Genomic DNA, 21,292 nt, shown 5'->3' on the forward strand with positions numbered 1-21,292 from the left:
TCAGAACGGACTGAGCTTTGTCTTTGGTTTTCTTCTACATTAAGTACTTGGATCATCCTTTCAAAACACAGACAATAGCTTCAGCTTTTTATTGTGTTTTACTTTTTGCAGAAATGGTGAGTTTGGGGTATGGGCTTTTTTTCTATTTCGATTTTTTGTTTGTTTTGTAAATTTTTAAAAAGTAGAAGTAGCCAATATTTAGTTAGAACATGGAGAGCGCTAGCTCAGCAGTTGTAAGAACACTTCCAAGTTTATTCCCAGCACTGATGGCAGGCAGCTCATGGCCATCTGTAATTCCAGCTCCAAAGGATTTGCTGCAGTCTCTGGCCTCTGGGCATCTGCACGCACATACATACATACATACGTACATACATACATACATACATACATACATACATAACACATACATAACATACATACATAACATACACATGCATATACACAATCTTTTTTTTAAGATGAATAAAATTCACAAGGAACAGCCAATTATCATGTCATAGACCATGCACTAGGGAGTCTAAAACAGGAGAATTCTTAAGTTTGAGGCCCTTGACTGAGGGAGAAAAGGAGAACAGTGCTTTAACCTGCACTTGAATGAGCATGGTATAGAGATGTGCCCACAGTAAATGTAAACATACCTATATGATTGGTGATAAATAGTAGGCTAGAGGAAAAGCCACATTAAGTTGATTTTTAATTGGTGCAATATAGCATGTTCCCACATCATATTTTAACTTTCATGACTAATTGAGGTGAAAATGCATAGAGTAATTCTTTGACTTTTTTTCAGGAGTCATAGATAAACTTGACAGATTTAATTCATGTTTTTGTTACCATCTCTGTTACACTTTCTCTGATTGCTCCCTTTTTATCAAGTTTTTCTCAGAAAATAATGTGACTCTGTGTTGAAAAAGCATCAAGGGAAGCTGTGAGGTCTCCACCTCTTAATGAAGCCTTTAACTCCAGGAGGAAAGAGGTACTAGGAAGTGTGGTGCTAAGCAGAGTTAGAAGATAAATGAGAAAATGGGCCAATATAAAGAGAGACTTGGTTATCACCCACCTACATGTCCCTAAAAGTGTCCCTCTTAAGGGACATACTCTGTATGGCAGCAGGTGGTTCCTTTCCTGTATCCACAAGCAGCAGATCATAGACAGTGTGGATTGACAAGGAAACTGCTGATGGCCTTGGTGATGATCTCCTGCCCTTTGCATCTTCAGACAGAAGCAGGTCTGAACAGTGGCATAGCAGCTACAGTGTCCAAGTTGAGACTGATCCCATTCTTCACAGCTGGTAAACACTAATGTTAGCTTCTGTGCTACCTATCATAACTTAGTGTCACCAGCTCCTTGACAGTATTCTTCCAGAGAACTTGTGTCATGTTCCTACAGCCATGTGTGTGAATGCTCAGGGAACTTGAAGAGATAATCTCACGTAGACGTGCTAGGAATTAGCACTATGGTACATGTAGTAGAGCAGGCCAGTGTCTTGATGGAATTGGTAGATCTCCGTGAAAGGTGACAGTTGGCATTCTTTGTCCTGTGTTTTAAGGAGATTATTGCTGGGCAGTGGTGGCACACACCCTTTATCCCAGCACTTTGGAGGCAGAGGCAGACTGATCTCTAAATTTGAGGATAGCCTGGTCTACAGATGACCAAGCCAGCCTAGTCAGTCAACAGGTTCTCCAGCGCAGGAGTAAGGATTAAAAAGAAAAAAGACGATTAGATAATATTGCAGCATGACCCCAGCCAGTTTAGAGGCTGAAGGCTGAGGCAGGTTTGTTTTTTTCCAATTTGATTTTATACCATTTTAATTACATGCAAGTATTTAGGTCAGTTCTAGGCTGAGGAACTAGCAATACAATAAATGCAAATAGTCAAGGAACAAGCAAGGCAATAAGCAAAGTCCCGTGATCACTGTTTCTAAGGGCTCATCAGGATGACCAGAATATCTGAGCCTACTTTCCTGTCCTAGCCCAAAGTTATATTCATGCCTGAAGCCTTCTTCTTTGTTCTAGCCTAAGACTTAAGATTCCTGACTGAAATTACTTCTCTGTTTTAGCCTAAAATTAGATTCCTGACTGTACTTAACTTCCTTGGCCAATGTCAGATTCCTGTCAAGCAGCCCCAAAAACTCCATACAGACCGAGTTCCAAGACAGCCATGGCTAAACAGAGAAACCCTGTCACAAAAACAAACAAACAAACAAAAAGAAACAAACAAACAAAAGAGGGGGCAGATAGAAAATTGTTAACACTGTTAGAGATGCAGAGACAGTTGACAACAGGTAGCCACCCCATTCTGCTTTGGTTTTGTTGTGCTGTCTCCCCTCACTTCCCATACCTCTATTTTCTTTAGATACATATTTCAGAAATTGATATCTCAATCATATCTCAGAGGCTGGAATAAGAGAAATCTATATACAGGGGAACATGTGTGCTAGTGAGAGTTGTTCTAGGGAATGGGAATTGTGTAGTGAGCATTGCTAAGGCCATCAAGAACTGGGTCCAGTGTTCTAAGCTAGTACAGATGACCTGTCAGGGAAGCCCTTTACCTTCAGCTCCCCTTCTGAAAATCCTAAATGAACGCAGAGTCAGGTCAGCAGAAGACCAAGTAATGGAGCTTTTAAGTTCTAAATGGTAATTGAAACAAAACAGGATGTGGAACAGTAAGCGGTAAGTATAATTTGAATAGGGCAGTTTGTTGCTGTTCTATATAATATGTAATGGTGTGGAACCAAATGTAAAAATGCTTTGAGAAGTCCACATACAGCACTTGAAATCAAGCACCAGAGGAAAACCAATTGCTTTGGGACCTACCATGGTGGTATGTGCATGTGATTCCAACACTGGAGGTTAAGGCAGGAGGATTGGGAGTTTAGGGCCAGTCTGGATTACTTAGCAAGTTCCAGGACAACCTAGGTGGGTAAATAGAATGAAACCTGCCCTGGGCTTGGGGTTGGTGGTGGAGTAACACAGTGAATTAAAATTAGTTTAAAAAATTATATAAGCTATTTCAGATAGCTGTGTAAGATTTCCTACAATAATTAAAACTTGGAATTTGAAGTTGTATATTTGTATATCTATTTTGACAGAACTTGGTAACTGTCAGTTATTATCATCATACCTTTGTGTATAGACTTTCTAAGGTTAATGTCCTAACACCTGCTTCATTGTTTACTCACGAAACCCCAGAGAGTAAATACTGATGTTCCGAGCTGCTGGCTTGCACATTGCTTTGGTTTCTCTTCACTTTGAACACAATCAAACACTGTTGTACTTTGATTCGTGCTTCAAAACTATTTTCATTAGGAGCTCACATACTGTCATTTAGACAAAATTAACTTACTGTGACCTTTTTATTGTTCTTAGTATTTAATACTGTCATTTCAGTCTTGATTATCTGTCTGCAGGATACAGCTCTGGTTCTTGTCAGTGAGAAGCTGCTGATTTGCAAATATGCTATTTTCTCTTCCTTTGACTTGTTCCAAATACAGTGGTGTGTCCTCATTTGTTGCATGTATTACTACTACATTAATGCCTTTTAATAAATTAGTTGGAATACACATTTGTGCCTTGTTTTCATCTTTAATTGTTAACTTTTTATACTGAATTATTTGGTGAAGCCTTTCAAATATCAGGCCTTTACAGTGTGAATGCTTCTGGTTCTTTTGATTAATAACAAGTTCAGCCTGTTTAAAATCTTAACATACTTGAACTTTAATCAGATTTATATTTCATGGTTTCGAACTACTTAACTAGTTTGGGTTGCAAGGATATGATTTTAAAAGGCTGAAAAGGAAAACCTACAGCAGGTCACAAAAGAGAACATGTTTCATTCCCAGGCCTCAGGTGTTTGCATTGACTCCAAAGTCACAACTCATGTACTCATTGGCCATTTGCTGTACTCATAGCTGCTGTTTTGAAAGCAGAAAACCAAGCACCCCGCCTAATACGAAAAGGAGTCTGAAATTCTGGAAATTCAGAATATCTGCGTGTTTGCTTTTATATTAGGCACGAAGTTTATGCAGCAGATCTTTAAAATGAAAAGGATTAATGACTCAAACCTTTCGCTGCACTACACTGTAGTCTCACAAACTTTGCCGAGCCAGAGAAGAGCCCCACCGGCTTCTGCTTCCTCAGCGCCTGCGGGAGAGGCCACGCCCCTTCTCGCAAACTGAGGGGGGGCCGGCAGTGGCTCCTGTGGCGTCACCTCCGGGTCGCGCGAGCACTTCCGGGTCGCTGGCACAGGGCTGCGGTTTCCGCGGCTGAGGAGGTGGTCACAGCGGGCTCCCTACCTGGCTCTGCTACCGCCGTGGCGGAAGCGCCTTCCCTCAGGTAGGCGGCGGCGGGGCCGGGAACGGGGAGGCCGCGGCGGGGCGGGAGGGACCGAGCGCTGTGCCCGCCGGAAGCCGTCCCCAGGCAGACGCAGCTGCGCGGGAGCAGCCGCTTTCCCGCTCTCCTCAGGCCGCGCTTAGTAGCCCGGCTTCTAGTTCTGAGACCAGGGACACACAGCGCTTGCGCTCCAGCTCCACAGTGAGGAGGGGATTCCGAAGTTCTGCAGCTGCCGCCACCTTAAAAGATTGGAGATGGCCGAGCCAACTAGTTTTCAGCAGACGTTGGAGTCGCTGTTAGCTGTTTTCTAAATAATGCTTAGATGTCAAATGGAGCATGACATGGCTCCCTCCTGGCCTTTTTTGAAGTTTCTATCTCTCTGACCTTTTTCGCCCCTTCACCACACACACGTGCCGACTGACGTTTACCTTCAATGAGCTAAATGTTTTGTTTGACACTCGTCGAGTATCCGGTACTGTTCTCGTCCCGCAGGTTACATGAAGTGAACAAAACATAAAGATCCATGTCCTCGTGGACATTTTATGCAGAAAATTAACATAAGACCGTTATGTAACTTGTTGGCAGATGGTGCTATCAAAAATTTTAACGAGATAAAGGATTTGGAGAAGTTTCATAGTGAATGTTGGAGTTCATATGTGGTGGTCAGTTTAGGCGCTATTGAGTGGAGCTATTGGAGTTGTGTGTTAGCCAAATTAATATCTGAGCAAGAACATTTCAGGCAGAAAGATCAGCCATCACAAAGGTAGTAACTTGCCTGTCATGCAAGTTGAGAGTGCAAGGGGGGATGGAAAGTAAATAAAACCAAGTATAAATGCTGTCAGGTGTGATGGAAGCTGATGGGAAATATGTCCTGGCCTATATTTTTAAAAGATAACCCCATTGCAAATCATAAAGTGTGGGGACAAGTGTAGAGGAAAGGAAATCTGGACACCGTGTATCAAATGACTTGTACTAGTGACCTAGCACAAGGAAGTAATAATGGGGCTGTTGAGGAATGGTTGGATTCTAGGTTCATTTTGAAGGTTGCCCTTACAAGATTTGCTAGAACTTGCACTCTTATGGTTTATATGACTTTGAGAGCCCACAGAAGTATAGTGTTACTTCATTTGAGATACGAAGGACAAGTAGAGGTTTTGAATAGATTAGTCCCGGAATTGAGAATTGTTAGGAGGATATGTGAATTTGGGAATCACCAGCTGATGTTCAAAGTCATTAGAATGAATGTAAATTTAATTCATAAATGTATTCAGAACAAAAACAGTAAACAGTCAAATAATGTCTTATGATTGTAAAGAGTGGGGAAAGAAGGGCCAGCCAGGCATGGTGGCATACATCCTTGATCCCAGCACCCAGGAAGCAGAGCTCCAGACAAGCCAGGGTTACCTAGAGAAGAGGTCAGTCAGCAGGATGAATCAATCAGTGAACCTAAGAAGACAGTCCCAAAAGTGAAGCAAAGATCCTGTAACCATAAGAAGTCACTCTCCAGTCTGGTGAAGATCAGCCTTAGCAGTGCCATTGGTGACCTGCAGCATGAGTTTCATTACAGTTGGAGCCTGAAGCTTGGTGTGAGTTCCAGGGTTGGGGGAGAGTGGAAAACCCTGAGTACAAATTCCTCTTAACTTCTGCCAGTCAGAGGAGTGATGTAGGCGGCAGGCAGTGGGATGTGAGGCATTGGGATGTGAGGCAGTGGGATGTGAGGCAGTGGGATGTGAGGCAGTGGGATGTGAGCGGTCGCTGATGTACTCTATCCAGCAGTGGGAGAAGGAGCTGCCGGTTTGCTTGCAAATAGAAATGATGGATAAAGGGGAAATTTGATTATTAAAGAAGGAATTACTTGAAATGTTAAGCAGTATCTTCAAGTGTAGAGAAAAGGGGCCTGATAGATGAAAAATTGCATGCAGATAAAAGCATGTTGACTATAATGACAGATCTGACAGAAAGGCAGAGTGTATGGGTATAGGCAGAAGTGAGTAGGTGGATGCAGTTGTACGATTCTAGTTTTTATTAATTTTGCCAGTAAAGTAGAAATATGCCACATATAAATATATTTCTAATGTTTTATATTAGTACTTTGATGTGCCAAGTTTTTTCACTCAGCAAATATTTTTTGAATGCATACTACATACATTGTTCTGGGTGGTACATACATAGCTGAACTAGATTTCCCTATCTGTAGGAGAGGTGTCTTAGCTATTTGATAATTGTTTCAATGCAGAGTAGACCATTCTGTGTATGGGTACAGAGAGAGAAGTGGAGGAAGGAGATATGAGTTTCAGAGTCATCAACACATAGATGAGGTTTAACACCATAAGCTTAGATGGAATAGCTAACGAGGAAAGCAGGGGAAGAGAAGACTTTGGAGCCTTAGGGTAATTCAGGAACTGGAAGTCAGAGAGCTGAGGAAAAATTGTCAAAGAAAACTGGAAATATAGTAGTTACATAGCTGGGAGGAAAGAACTTAGAATGGTAACCCAAAAGCAACAGATCACAGAATGATCTGGATCAGTTGTTGACCAAGTGTAATCTGAAGATGGCAGGTCGTTAGTTTTACCAAATCTGATTGTACTCCTTCCTAGAGGGGAGCTCCTTAGGATTCAGGAAGGGTTTTTTGTTTTATTGTTTGGGGTTTGTTTGTTTGTTTTGGGTTTCTTTAGATTTTTTTATTTTTATGTCCATTTGTGTTTTGCCTGCATGTGAGGGTGTCTGAACCCCTGGAACTGGAGTTACAGATGGTTTTGAGCTGCCATATGGGTGCTTGGAATCAAACCTGGGTCCTCTGGAAGAGCTGCCAGTGCTCTTTCCTGCTGAGCCCCCTCTCCAGCCTTACCAAGTCTTATCTGATGATGACTGTTTGAAAATGTCCCCTTCTGTCCATCTCTGGACTAGAAGTACTACGAGGTCAATAAACATGTGTTAAGTCTGTCCTATGAGCCAGATTTTCTGCCTATCTTGCCTGAATTGTTGTTTCACAGGCTTTTTGTTGCTTTCAGCTCTCTCGTGGCTCTCTCGTGGGGCAAACTCATCTTGTCCTCTGCTTCCTCACCTGCTGCTCCTCTCTACTCACAGAGATTTCCACAAACCTTACACTTTCACACTTCTGTGGCTTTTCTTACCCTCCTCACACCTTTACCCATTGTAGAGTGGCTTTCCTTTGAAGACTGGGAAGCTTTCCTAAGCCGACTCAGTTCTCAAGCAGCCTACCCCATACAGTGTATTCATCCTGTCTCTGTTTCCTGTCACAGTGCCATCCTACACCATACAGTGTATTCATCCTGTCTCTGTTTCCTGTCACAGTGCCATCTTTTTGCTGAAAACTCTAATGGAGTTTTAAGAAAACAGAAAAATAAAGCTCCTATGTGTAGATATCATGTCACTATGAGACAGCAGGTAGAATGTATACTATGTGGGAAATTCTAAACTAAGGGAAACCTGTGGAAGAAATAAAGATGCACATTTTAATGTGTCAGCATACTGAATTAAAAAGATAAATACCATACTGGTGTTAAAAATCAGAAAAATCAACTTCTTTGAACTTATAAGGTAATTAATGTAATAATTTGTAATTGAGTTCTCATAGTTCCATGTTAAAATACATGAAGTGATAGACTACTATATTTAATTTGAATTGTTACAAGTTGGTCTTTTATATTAAATTTGTAGGACATCAATGCAAGCCTGAAGAAAAAGTAATCGCTTCCTTTTAAGCCATGGCATATCAGTTATACAGAAATACAACTTTGGGGAACAGTCTTCAGGAGAGCCTTGATGAGCTCATACAGGTGCGCCATACAGTCAACATGATCTATATACGTCTTGTAAATTTCTTGTTAAAAAATTTTAAAATTTATGGTTTTCCCTTCTGATGTTTAATGATTAACTTCAGAAATGATCCCTGAAAGTAGTTGTCTCATCTTAAATGTAGAGGAAAGGCAAACTATATCACTTTAAAAGTAATTCTGTCCAATATTAAAATTCTTTGAGATTTGAGTTAGAATTTTGAATTTCTATTTCAATTTTATAAGAATTAATCCTACCCAAATTATACAACTAAGAAAGTGCTAAGTATTTCTTTTTATTTTCTGTTGAAGTCTGGAGGAAAATATGGGAATGAGGTTGCTTTATTTTTTGAGACAGAATCCAGGTTGTCATTAAATAGTCTGTAGTTAAGAATGGCCTAGAAGAGCTAAAAAGATGACTCAGCACTTAAGGGTACTGACTGCTCTTGTAGAGGTCGTGCGTTCAATTCAAAGCAACCATGATGGCTCACAACCATCTGTAATGAGATCCAATTGCCTCTTCTGGGTGTGTATAAAGGCAAATCACTCAATTTATAAAATTTAATAAATATTAATAAAAGGAAGGAAGAAAGGGAGGAAAGAAGGAAGGGAGGGAAAGGAAGAAAGGAAGGAAGAAAGGAAGGAAGGAAGGAAGGAAGGAAGGACAGTCTAGAGCTTCTGGCCGTCCTGCCTTTGCCCCCACCTGCTGGTATTGCAGCTGTGCATCACCATGCCTGGCCCCATCTGCTCTGGTGTTATTATATAGACTTTGGTATGATTTGGTTTTATTTTGTTCTTTAAGTCTCAAATGTTTTACTAAGAAAAAAACTTAGCTGGGCAGTGGTGGCGCACACCTTTAATCCTAGCACTCAGGAGGCTGAAACAGGGAGATCTCTATGAGTTCAAGGCCAGCCTGGTCTATAGAATGAGTGCTATAGACAACCAAGATTACACTGAAAAACCTGTATTGAAACAAAACAAAAAGAAAGAAAGAAAAAACTTCGTTTCCCATTTGTTGAATATTTTGTCCAGCCACCAAATAATTAGCAAGTCTTTTCTGGCTTTACAAACTCACCACAAGTTTCCTTTTCTTGTCAAGATAGTGTAGTTAACTTTCAGGCTTTGCTTCACTGTCATGGGAGAATAAGGGTTTCTACTTCACAAGTTGATTAACTTATGTTAACTTTTAGATTGTAATCAGTATACTTTATTTGTCTTAAATGTTCTTCTCTTAGCAAATTTTATGTTCTTCATTTTTTTCTCAGTCTCAACAGATCACCCCCCAGCTTGCCCTTCAAGTTCTACTTCAGTTTGATAAAGCTATAAATTCAGCATTGGCTCAGAGAGTCAGGAACAGAGTCAATTTCAGGGTAAGGATATTTTCCTGTATCTGGAATTCTGTACATGTCATCTCTAAGAGCTTACATGGACTTAACTCATCATAGCAGGAAGATTTGGTTAGTCTGGTTTGGGAACTTGTTCTGTAATAGTTGAATGATATGTTGTTAAGTCAGATGTGCTAAGTTCATTCATTCCATGTGGTACAGAATTGCTTTTAGATTTTAATTTGATTGTTTCAAAAGTCTTCTTCCTATATATGTTTGGCTTTTTCCCCCTGGAGAATTACTGAGCTTTCAAAGGCCTGAAAGTATTAGCAGCAAGATGGAAGGTAAGTGGTGAGTAATCCTTAAGTTACATGTCTCACACTCTGTCCTTCAGGAAAGGTTGACTATCTGAGAGTCTTCATGTTGCCTCCCATCTCTCCTTAGACAGCTTGGCTTACAAAGTCTGCTCTGCTAGCTGGCTGTCTTTGGATCATCTCTGCTTTGAACAAAATAGCACTCTCAGTATTATGGTGATTTATAGTTAAGGACTCATTGCACGACGTAGCGAGACAGTTTACCCTCCCATGATGTCGGTAGAGACACGCTGTGGATGAAGATGTCTGCTCTTACCCTGTTCTCCAATATCTTACTTACACTATGTTACGAGATACAACCCTACTATAAAAATACATTTAAAACATATCAAGGCCAGTACAGAAAAAGAACCTAAGAGTTTCTTTATATTTAAAAAAAACCTCAGTGTTGAGCCAAGAAGAATGTTTTGTTGATAAAGTACAGAGGAATGTATTTTGTAAGCATTTAAATGCCTATTAGGTTGTTTTAGGTACTGAAAATGCAAAGGTAAACAAGATAGATGAGGTCCTATTTTAGACTTTGATTTCACTCAGGAGATTAATATGTGTTTATGTTATATATGTTTTACATACTTACATGCATAATTTATAAACTACATGCATAAATAGTCAAATAAAAAGGTATCAGCCAGGCATAATAGCACATAATACCTCTAATCATAGCACTGGGGAGGCAGAGGCAAGTGGATCTCTGCCTCTGCCTTTGAGGCCAGCCTGGTCTACAGACCGAGTTCTTGGATAGCCATGGCTAGAAATAGTGGGAAGGGTGGTGTCATGTCTCTAATAGTACAAAATTTGGCAAGTGGATGACTAGAAATGGAGAGACTTTAAAAGGCACATCTAATGGAATTTGACAGTTTTGGATATGGTAAAATGAAGAGAGACAAATTGGTAATTTTCTACTTTCTGGCTAAAGTGACACTATGTAGAGTCACAGAAAAAAAGCTGATTTGAAATAGTCTTAAAGAATAGGTAACAGTGATGCTTCTGAGCCAGTAATAGAATTTGGCTTAATGTGTTTTTTTTTTTTTAAATCTCTGCTTTTATACAAGTTTAGAAAATGAACACACAATGAAATATGGAGTCTTAAATATTAAATGGAGCCAGGTGTATGTGTTTAATTCTAGCACTCTGGAGGCAGCTCTCCTTGAGTTGGCTGCCAATCTGGTCTATATACTGAATTCCAGGACAGTCAGAACTACATAGAAAAACACTATCTCAAAAAACATAAAGTCAGAAGTGAGGGCTGTAGAGAAAGTTTAATGGCTAAGAAAACTTACTGCTCTTGCAGAAAATCTGGGTTTGGTTCCCAGCACCCATCTCAGGTAGTCACAACTACCTATGATTCTAGTTCCAGGAGATTAGATTCCCTCCCCTGGCCGTTAGAGGCATCTGTACAAATGTAGTACATATAAACTCAGGCAGACATGCACCAAACACATAGACACATGCATATATAAAAAATTTTTATCAAATGGGCAGAGTGTAGTGATGCACACCTTTAATCCTAGCACTTGGGAGAAAGAAGTAGACAGTTCCAGGACAGCCTGGTCTACACAGTGAGTTCCAGGTTAGCCAGGGTTGTGTAGAGAGATCCTTAGTCAAAAGAGAGAGCTCAAATGGAATTTTCATAATTTATCCACAAGAGGGCAGTAGACACACATATTCAAGCTTTCATACACCTTTTCATCTCAGGTAAGTAATTTGCACTTTGTTTTAGAGTACTAAAAAGAGTTGGCTAGCTAAAATGTTTTTAACCTCTTCCCTGAGCTGACTTATCCAGGTTCTCTCTTACTTGGTTCTCAGTAGATGAAATTAAGTAAGTCATTAAATAAATGAAGCTAAGCACACTGCTTTGGCAGCTCTGTACTTGGTAGCTGAGCTTTCTTGGGTTGCTTTGAAATAAAGCATGAGGGGAAACAATGGCTTCTCATGGTATTTCTCAATGTTTTGTTTTAAAGGGCTCTCTAAATACATACAGATTCTGCGATAATGTTTGGACTTTTGTATTGAATGATGTTGAATTCAGAGAGGTGACAGAACTTATTAAAGTGGATAAAGTGAAAATTGTAGCCTGTGATGGTAAAAGTAAGTGCTCACCTAATTACTGTGAAAGCAAAACTTGTCACAATATCTTTTTCTCCTCTTTAATTATCTTGATCTGTCTGAAAACCGGGAAAATGCCCAGGTGATCAACCCTCAGATTACAAACCTAGCTTCAGGATTCTACATCTGTCCTCTTACTGACCTTTGATCTGTATGCCCAGGTGACACATAGACACTTAACACAGATTAAATTCATCTGCAAAGAAAATAAGCTATTTCCTAACTTTGCTTCCGTTGAGTTGCGAATTTGAATCATCAGTCATTAGGCTTCTCACTGCCACCTTTCTCTAAGGAGGTAATGGAGTTTTGACCAGTTATCGTAAGAGTTCTGTGTTGCTGGTTAAACTACACTTTATACATAAGAAGTTAATTGTTTTAATCCTGATTTAAACTAATCATGCACCTGGCAGTTATAATGGTAGATACTCATTCCTCTGATTTGCACATTTTTTGCAAGAGAATTTTCCATGTCAGACCTTGAAGTTTTTTTCAAGTGTTTGCATTGTTAAAGTGACTCACCTCTGCCTTGTGCTCCATCACTGTTTGTTTCCTTTTGTTTATTTTTAAATAGAACCCAAGGCCTTGTACTTGCTGTATTTGTGCTCTACTACTAAGTCATGACCATGCTCTATTGTGTATTTACTTAATTTAATCCAAGCAGCTTGTGTTTAAAGTACCAGTCCCTGGAGTATAAAAGACTGTCACACTACACACAAGGAGTTATGAGAAAGAAGGCAAAGAGAAATAAGTAATGTCCCCGTTACTTGTGGATTTTCTTTGTTTTGGTTTTGGTTTTTGAGACAGGATTTCTGTAGCACTGACTGGCCTGGAACTCACTATGTAAACCAGGGTGTCTTCAGACTCATAGAGATTCTCCTGTTCCTGCTTCCTAAGTGCTGGGATTAAAGGCATGTGCCACCCTGCCTACCTATAGTTTGAACTTTTAAAGAAATATCTAATCACTGAAGAAATGTAGAGAATGCAGAAAAGTTCCATATATGACCCACCTCTACAGATAAGTGTTCACCTTCACAAGTAAAACGATTTTCAAGTATTAGGAATGTATTTTTATAGCAACACATCTGTATACAAAGGTATGTTTTATACATACATTAGTTTTCACATATATTATTCTTTATCATCTAATTTCTAATAGCTACATAAAGTTTTCAGCCTTTTTGATTGATTGATTGATTTGATTTTTCAAGACTGGGTTCCTCAGTGTAGTCTTGGCTGCCCTGGAACTCACTCCGTAGACCAGGCTGGCTTTGAACTCGGATGTCTGCCTGTCTCTGCCTCCAAAATGCTGAGATTAAACATGTGCTACCACACCTGTTCAGGGCTTTTTTTAAAAAAGTTCTTCCAAATGACAAAAAGTCTAGGAAATCAGCACTGCTATACTGACTTACTCATCAGAAATCTAGCTAGGACTCCTCAGCAGTAGTCCTAGAGACTTCTTTCTGTGACCAGCAGATACTTATTTTGCTAGGAACAATGTATATTTAGGTCACCTTTTATTTTCCATTTTTACGAAGGTGGTAATGTTTCCTGTACTATAAGATAACATTTCCATATTTGAAATAATTTATATTTTCATACATTGTCTCTTGTAATTTAAGATAATAAGCCCTTAGGCTTTTAAGTGTGTATTAGACCATAGAGTTAGTGCAATAAATAAATTGATATAAATGGGCCAGGTGGCACAGAACTGTAATCTGCTTTATTTGGGAAGCTGAAATGGAGATAACATCTTCAAGGTGTGCCTAAGTTGTAGAGTGAGCTCAAGGCCAGCTTGAGCAACTTAAAAAGAAATCCTGTCTGAAAGAGTAAAGAGAGTGCTGGAGATAGAAGGCTCAGCATATATGAGATCTTAGGTTCGTTCAGTCCTTAGCCCTGGGGGAAGGAGCAGGTGATGAGCACCAATACTGTTGAGGAGAGTTTCTGTAATGATGAAAATGTTCTGTCTGCAGCCCTCAGTAGTCATGCATAGACCTCGAACACTTAAAATGTGAGTGGAACAACTAAAAACTTTCATCCTATTTCATCTCATTAGCTAATTTGAATTCATTTAAATTTTAAACAGCTACATGTTGCTAACCAGTGGCTACTGTACTGAGCAGGAAAGACGTGCTTAGTAGGGGGTCAGATTCTGTGAACCAAACAACAAAAGCCTCTGAGCAATCTTAAAAATAGCAGAAAGAGCCCAGTGTGGGCTTCTGCCTGGTGGTCCTTGGTTCTGTTCTTGTTTAAAGATACAAGATTGTATTCCAACCTCAGACAATAAGCAGTAGCAAATTATCCATGTCAACTTCAGTTAGGTGGTTACTGGAGAGCTGCCCTCAGTTAAAGGAAACCATAGTAATTGATCCTCAACCAAGATTTAAATGCTTAAGAAATGGTTGTGGTAGATTCCATTTTTTCTGTATCCACAGGAAAAGATGAAATCATAGACGTGGATAAAATACAATTTGGCCTTCAAAACTAAGTTCAGTTCAATAAAATTCCATTCTTCTAAAAATCGGTGTCCTAAAATTCAGCTATGTTTCCACTAAAGTAACAGAGGAAAGGGCAGCAATAGCCAGAGCCAGAAGGTCGCTGTATTTCCAAGCAGGATGTAGCCTGGAAAAGTTGTTTATATTAGCCCACAGCAAACACTTAGGTTTAGGCTGTATCTTATCTCTGCCTTGGGAAGGAAGCTGATGACCTTGGCAGGGCCTTTCCAGAGTGCCCCTGTCCACCTGCCTCTTCCTCCTTCCACACACACTTCTAGTCCTTTTCTTAGTTATTCCTTAAGTACTGATGGTTAGGACTTGCTCCTTGAATTGATCTCTCTCCTGTTTCTAGATACTGGCTCCAATACTACGGAATGAGTAGAGAAATGCAGCTTTTTTTTTTTTTTTTTTGCCACCTTCTGTTATTTTCATCGATTTTTGAAGAGAAACATAGAAGAGACTTTTTTTTTTATTTATTCTCACGGTGCAGAAATGACAACACTGTGCTATATATACTACCCAAGGGTCCTACAGAGAGAAGCATGAGACTCTGTTCTCTTAAATGACCTTTAGTACACAGCATAAAAAAATGTAACTTTTTTTAATGACAAATCAAAAGTGGTTGCCTTCATAAGAATATTCTTCAATAAACTCGTTTTAAAACTTGTTGTGAGTAATACTTGATGCAGCTGGTGAGCAGGGAGTTGTCAAAATACCAGATAAACTGAAGAGGGACTTGGAAAAGGTGTCCTTCGATAAAATTTTGTTCACCTTGTCAATTGTAATTTTATCTGATACTAAATATACCAGAGGTACACCTGAATGTCGATGGAGTTTTACTAAGAAAATCTCACACACTTTCTTTTCAAAGAACATATTCAGAGGTAATTGTCGGTGTGAGCAGCCAGATCTAGAGGAGTGAGATGAATTTTAGATAATTAGTATAGCAGAACCACGGTCTCACTCCAAACAGCAATCCTGTGTGTCATATCACTATTTTTGACCTGGCCTTTAGCAGTGATCATACATTTTTAAATGATCTACATCTTACCAGTTACTGGAAATTCTAATCTTTATCCAAAATTCTGGAGCTAAAGAGATGGATCAGCAGTTAAGAGCACTTGTTCTTCCAGAGGACCCTTGGCTCCCACCACCCACGTGGTGCCTTGCAACTGCCTGTCACTTCAGTTCCAGGGTATCCAATACCCTCTTTTGACTTCTGAGGGCTTTAGGCATGCATGTGGTATACATACATACATGCAAGCAAAACACAAATCTTTGTTAAAGTCCTAGTACAAATATATGACATCTGTTTCTACATCTTTGTATACTTAAAAAGAAAAGGTATCCTTTGTCAAACTAGGAAAATACAATGAAGAACATGGCTATTTAGACCCTTGAGAGATCAGATAGATACCAGGTAACTGAGGGATGGATTTGGTGTTGGCTTGTTCAGACCTCCCTTAAAGACCTAGCCCTTAACAGTAAAAGTGAACATCTGGCATTCCCATGCTACTTGAGCTAACACATCAGGATGAGAATTAGAATGAGTAGAGATGGGGAAAGGGACCTAGAAGACAGGCACCCCTTGTCCTGCACAGCCTGACAAGCTGGTGTAAAAACCCTGGCCCCAGCTTTTATCGTAGGCATTAGTTTTGTTTTGTTTAATGCTGTTGTTTTGACTGAGACAATAGCCAAAACTGACAGCTTGTCCAGAGATCAGACAAGGCAGACAGGTCACCAAGAGAGCTATAGCTGCACCTGACACAATGTTAAGCATTCTTAAAGCTGCAGATAAAATTCCTGCTTTACCAATAAAACTTAAGTGGAACATGTGACCTAATAAAGGAGTCACATCCTAAAAAAGACTGTCTCCATCATAATTGACTTTTTTTTTTTTTGCTTTTTTAAAGACTTTATTGTTGATGTTGTCTGTGTAATTGAGGGCATCAAGGGCAGATGTATGTCATAGCATAGATGTGGAGGAAAAACTTAGGATGTCTGTTTTCTCCTTCCTTCCTTATGTGGATTCTGGAGATTAAATATACAGATGGTTAGGCATTTTGTGGCTGAGCCATCTTGCCTGCCCCCTATGTTGTTTTGACACATTCCCTTTGTAGGATCATGAAAAATATACCCTATAGGGGAGATCTGGCCTACCATGGTTTGGGAATTGTCTTAGAGTTTCCTTTGCTGTGAAGAGACACCATGGCCACAGCAACTCTTATAAAGGGCGGCATTTAATTGGGGTTAGCTTACAGGTTCAGAGGTTCAGTCCATTATCAGGAACTGTGGCAGCATCCATGCAGGCATGGCACTGAACAAGGAGCTGAGAGTTCTACATCTTGCTCAGAAGACTGACTCCCACGTGGCTAGGAGGGGGGTCTTAAAGTCCCTACAGTGACACACTTCCTCCAACAAGGCCACACCTCCTAATAGTGCCGCTTCCTGGGCAAGCATATTCAAACCACCACAGGAATATTCATGAATGTAAACTTAAGTGTTTCATACAGCTTTAAAATTCAGAGTGCAGAACCTGCCCACCCCAGCACCCTGGAGTGCTTGCTTTACTAGAACTTCTGCTTAAACTTGTGCAACTCAGACTATGAAGATGGCTCAGCAAGTAATTTGTTTCTGCTCAAAAGGAGGACCAAAAGTTTGGATCCTTAGAACCCACACAAAAGCCCCTCAAAAGGTACCTGTAATCCCAACCCTGGTTAGACATAGGATTCCTGGAACTTGCTGACCAGCCAGTCTTACCAGAGAAGCAAGCTCCAGGTTCAATAAGATACTCTCAAAAATGAAGAATTGAGGAAGACATCTTGATGCTAGCCTCTGGCCTCCATGTGGATGCACACACCCACGCAAGCATTACCTTGCACACACAAAAAAAGAGAAAACAGTCTCAATTGAATTCTTTTGTTTGAGAAGAACAGAGAGGACGCCTCCATAGCAAAAGGGTCATTATTTTTTCCTCTACTGAGAGGTATACTAAGTTGGCAGAACTATTGAGCAAAATAGCTTTTCATAAATGTGTTAAAATGTCCTTCCTGAGGATCAGAGTTTTATCCACAGTGCCCACATTTGAAAAGAGAGAGAGGGGGAGGGGGAAGGGAAGGGGAAGGGAGAGGAAGAAAGAAGAAGAAGAAGAAGAAGAAGAAGAAGAAGAAGAAGAAGAAGAAGAAGAAGAAGAAGAAGAAGAAAAGAAGAAGAAGAAAGAAGAAGAAAGAAGATTCTCACTGGGACCTGAGACTTGCCATGTAGTGAATAGACTGGGTGGCCAGCAAGTCCTGAAATTCCTCCTGTCTACTCTTCTAGTGCTGAGATTACAGGTGTACTTTACCACAGCTAACTTGTTAAGTGGATTTTGGAGTCAAGTGGGTCCTCATGCTTATTAGGCAACAAGCACTGTACCTCCTGAGGTCTCTTCAGGCCTTTCCTAATTGTTTAGTAGCTTCTTATGAGGAGGCACACAGGTTAAGGCAACGAGAATAAATGTATAGTATAGTTCAATCCAGATTTCTCTTCTACCTAGAGCTGTGTGTGGTGATATGATCTGTACTTTTACGTTTTGCTCAGAAGCTGGGTGAGTGGCCTCTGAGAGGACACATTTTTATTTCAGGTCACTAGAGTAAATGGACAGCTAACTGGAATGGAATGCCCAGCATGAGTTCTGCATTTCATCAGTTGGTGGAATTCTTGTGTAGGTCTTAGTCACAATACACATCTGCTTTTGCCTTGGCAGATGTACATTAGTTATAATTGTTTTCATACACTACACATCATGTGACCAACACTTGCTCTGTAGTGTAGTGTATATTTTGTTACTACATTTTTCTTTGGTGTGGAGGTCACCTGTGAAGTCGCATTTACAGGTTAGAGGACAACTTGTGGAAGTCTGTTTTCTTCTACAATGTGAGGGATCAAGCATACGCTGTCAGGTTTGGCAGCAAGTGCTTTTAGCTATAGAGCCATCTTGCCAGCCCTGTGGCATTTAATCTTCCCATAGTGTTAATAGGGGATCTCCTGGAATTAGAGGAAAGGGTCACCCAAGAGCTTGCACAAGACTAGGCTTGAGGGACTGAAGTTCAGTTTCATCAGTGCACAAGAGGAAAACAATTAGCTTGTGTGCTTTCAGGAGAGAAAGAAAGCTGTGCTTTTTGGGATCATGTAATTATCTAGATGCATGGTACTTAAGATCCAACCAATAGACAAAGAATTGCCTTTTCTGTGGATTTAATAACAGCTGAGTGATTGGTTGATATCTGTGGTCATCTTCCTTGAGTCAGAGGTGATATCTTAGTTATTGTTATGAAAAAACATTATGATTGATCAAGGCAATTTCCTTAAAGGAGGAGGAGGAGGGAGAGGTGGGGAGAGAGAGAGAGAGAGAGAGAGAGAGAGAGAGAGAGAGAGAGAGAATAAGTAAATAAATAATAGTTAGGTGCTTGCTTTTAGAGGGTGAGTCCATAACCACCATGGCAGGGACTAGATAGACATGTCATTGGAGCAGTAGCTGAGGGTTTTACATCCTAATATACAACCAGCAGCCAGGGGGATGGGGGAGAGAGCAGCAAGACTGAGCCTGGCTGTGGACTTTTGAATCCTCAAAGCCCACCCCCAGTGACATACCCTCCTCCAACTAGGCCACACCTCCTAATTCTTCCCAAACAGTTCTGCTAACTGGGAACTTCTAAGCATTCAAATGTATCAGCCTATGGGGGCCATTCTCATTCAAACCACCACAGTGGTAAATACTTCATCTCTTAATAGTCCTTAATCCTAGTGTTCACAATTTGTCATTAACACATTCTGAAAATCGTAAATGTTTAGGTATATGGGAAACTACACAGGCATATACATACTTTGTATATAAACATGTGTCTCAGCTAAGGAGACCATTTGCAGCGTAATAAAGAAATGTGGATTCAGTGAGATCAAAATACATGACAACGAGAAGTAGAAAACACTTCATTTTTTTACACTGGAGAGTCAGTAGGTTATAGGAGGCCTTGAAATCTAGACATGGAAATATTTAGTCACTTGGCTAGCTTGCTTTCTTCTTTCACTTTTCCTTCTTTCCTTTCTTTCATTTATCCTTTGAGGGAAGATCTATGTCCCTGTGTAGATTGCCTAGGCTGGTCTAAAACTTCGCAAGTAAACTCACAAAACTCACCTGCCTCTGCCACCTAAGTGCTGGAGATGCTGTGTGCATCCCCACTCAGTTGGAGTATGGGTGTGTGCCCCAGTACATGTTCATGCAGAAGCCAGAGGAGTTCAGATGGCCTACTCCAGTACTCTCCACTGTGTTCCCTTGAGATAAAGTCTTTCACTGGATCTATCTGCCTCTATTCAAAATATGATCCTCGCTGAGCCATCTCCCCAGCTTCTGCATTCCTATCCATCACAGAGCCATTTAATGTTCTTTGTGGATAAAAAATGCAAAGGACAAAGCTGAAATACTCAAAAAAAAATAATTAGGGCTTGCTTATTCTCTGACCACATTATGTTAATATCACAACATATATTCTATGTTGTGATATAGTCTACATAACTGCTTGCTGTCTGCTACTGTTAGATTCTAAGGGACTCCAGGGTAAATTGATTTTGTCAATCCATTCTAAAAATGCCTCTACTTCGGTAAAAACTCGTATATCTATATTTTTTTGCATGATATAATAAAATGGTTTATTTTTCTGAGTACATAGGTGAATGGAATCTTCCTGAGATTTAGGGTAAGCAAGGTGTCTTGCTTTACAAAAGGTGCAGCAGCTTGCAACATGCTGAAAGAATCAAATGGGCTTAGCTCCTTGGATCGCTGTGTACTCTGTACCGAATATTCTTTGACTCTAAGCCTATGGAGCTCCTGAAATTTGAATCCAGGAGAAATTGCCTTTAAAACTATACTTTTGGGCTAAAGAGGGTTGCCCAGTGTTTAAGAGCATGTCCTGTTTCTACAGAGAACTTGAGTTAATTCCCAGCACCCATATCAGGTGACTCACTACCACTTTTAACTCCAGCTTCAGGGCATCTGATACCTTTTTCTGTTCTCTTCTAGCACTGCCAGGCAGAATATTGGACATGTTGATGAGACTGTAAAGCAATTGGTACCCTGTTGATAGGAAAGTAAAATGGTGTAGTGATTTCACTACGGAAAGGGTACAGAGACACCCTGGGATGTGGGTCATGTTAGGTTCTATGATCTGGATTCTACTTGTATAGGTGTGTTTACTTTGTAAAACTTCTTCAGCCATGTATGAGCATTTTGTACTTTTCTATATGTATGTTGTACCTCAGATGATATGTTAATGAGCAGAAGTAGCTAGGAAGATGGCTCAAGTCAGTAAAGTGCCTACCTGGAAAGCATAAGAACCTGGCATACACCCATAATCCCAGGGAACCAGAAACAGGAGGATTCCGTGGGCGTTGCTGGCTAGCCAGACTAGTGAAATTGGCAAGCTCCATGTTCAGTGAGATATTCTGTCTCAAAAAAAGGAAGGTGGGGAGTAACTGAGGAAGACCTCTAGTGTTTTGTTCTTCACATTCGTGGAGAGCCCACACATAAAAATACACAGAGGTGGGGATCTATTCTGTTAATTCTACCATATCTGCCCATCTACCCACGGCTGAGTCTACCCACTTTGCCTCCAGTCCTACTGGGGGCCTTGGCCATTGCTCCAGTGAAGATAAAGCTTTCATCCTGTTCACTAGCCATCCCTTTCTCCCTCAAACCTGTGGCACTCTAATAAGCCTCTCCAGGATTCCCATATGTTTGTTCTGATTGGCTCTTCCTTATCAACACAAAAATACAGGATCACTTTTCTAAAGTTCAAGACAACGTCAGTTAATGGAGGATTCCCCCTGCTC

At 40.3% G+C, this 21,292-nt stretch overlaps 1 protein-coding gene across 4 annotated transcripts; it reads left to right on the forward strand.

Annotated features, from left to right (window-relative positions):
* Positions 1–4,222: 4,222 nt before the first annotated feature.
* On the forward strand, positions 4,223–15,091 carry Gtf2a2 (general transcription factor IIA subunit 2). Of its 4 annotated transcripts, none has more exons than XM_028771416.1 (5): positions 4,223–4,626; positions 8,013–8,131; positions 9,394–9,498; positions 11,789–11,915; positions 14,778–15,091. In XM_028771416.1, exons 2-5 carry the CDS (start codon positions 8,060–8,062, stop codon positions 14,801–14,803), a joined length of 330 nt encoding a protein of 109 aa, XP_028627249.1. In that variant the 5' UTR covers positions 4,223–4,626; positions 8,013–8,059; the 3' UTR covers positions 14,804–15,091. The 4 variants fall into 4 exon arrangements, with proteins under 4 accessions (XP_028627249.1, XP_028627247.1, XP_028627250.1 ...); XM_028771414.1 differs by having other exon boundaries at positions 4,223–4,334; XM_028771415.1 differs by lacking the exon at positions 4,223–4,626 and adding an exon at positions 5,723–5,917.
* The last annotated feature ends 6,201 nt before the right edge of the window (positions 15,092–21,292 follow it).

This window comes from Grammomys surdaster, unplaced genomic scaffold (assembly GCF_004785775.1).
Source record: "Grammomys surdaster isolate TR1022 unplaced genomic scaffold, NIH_TR_1.0 206, whole genome shotgun sequence".
NCBI lineage: Eukaryota > Metazoa > Chordata > Mammalia > Rodentia > Muridae > Grammomys > Grammomys surdaster.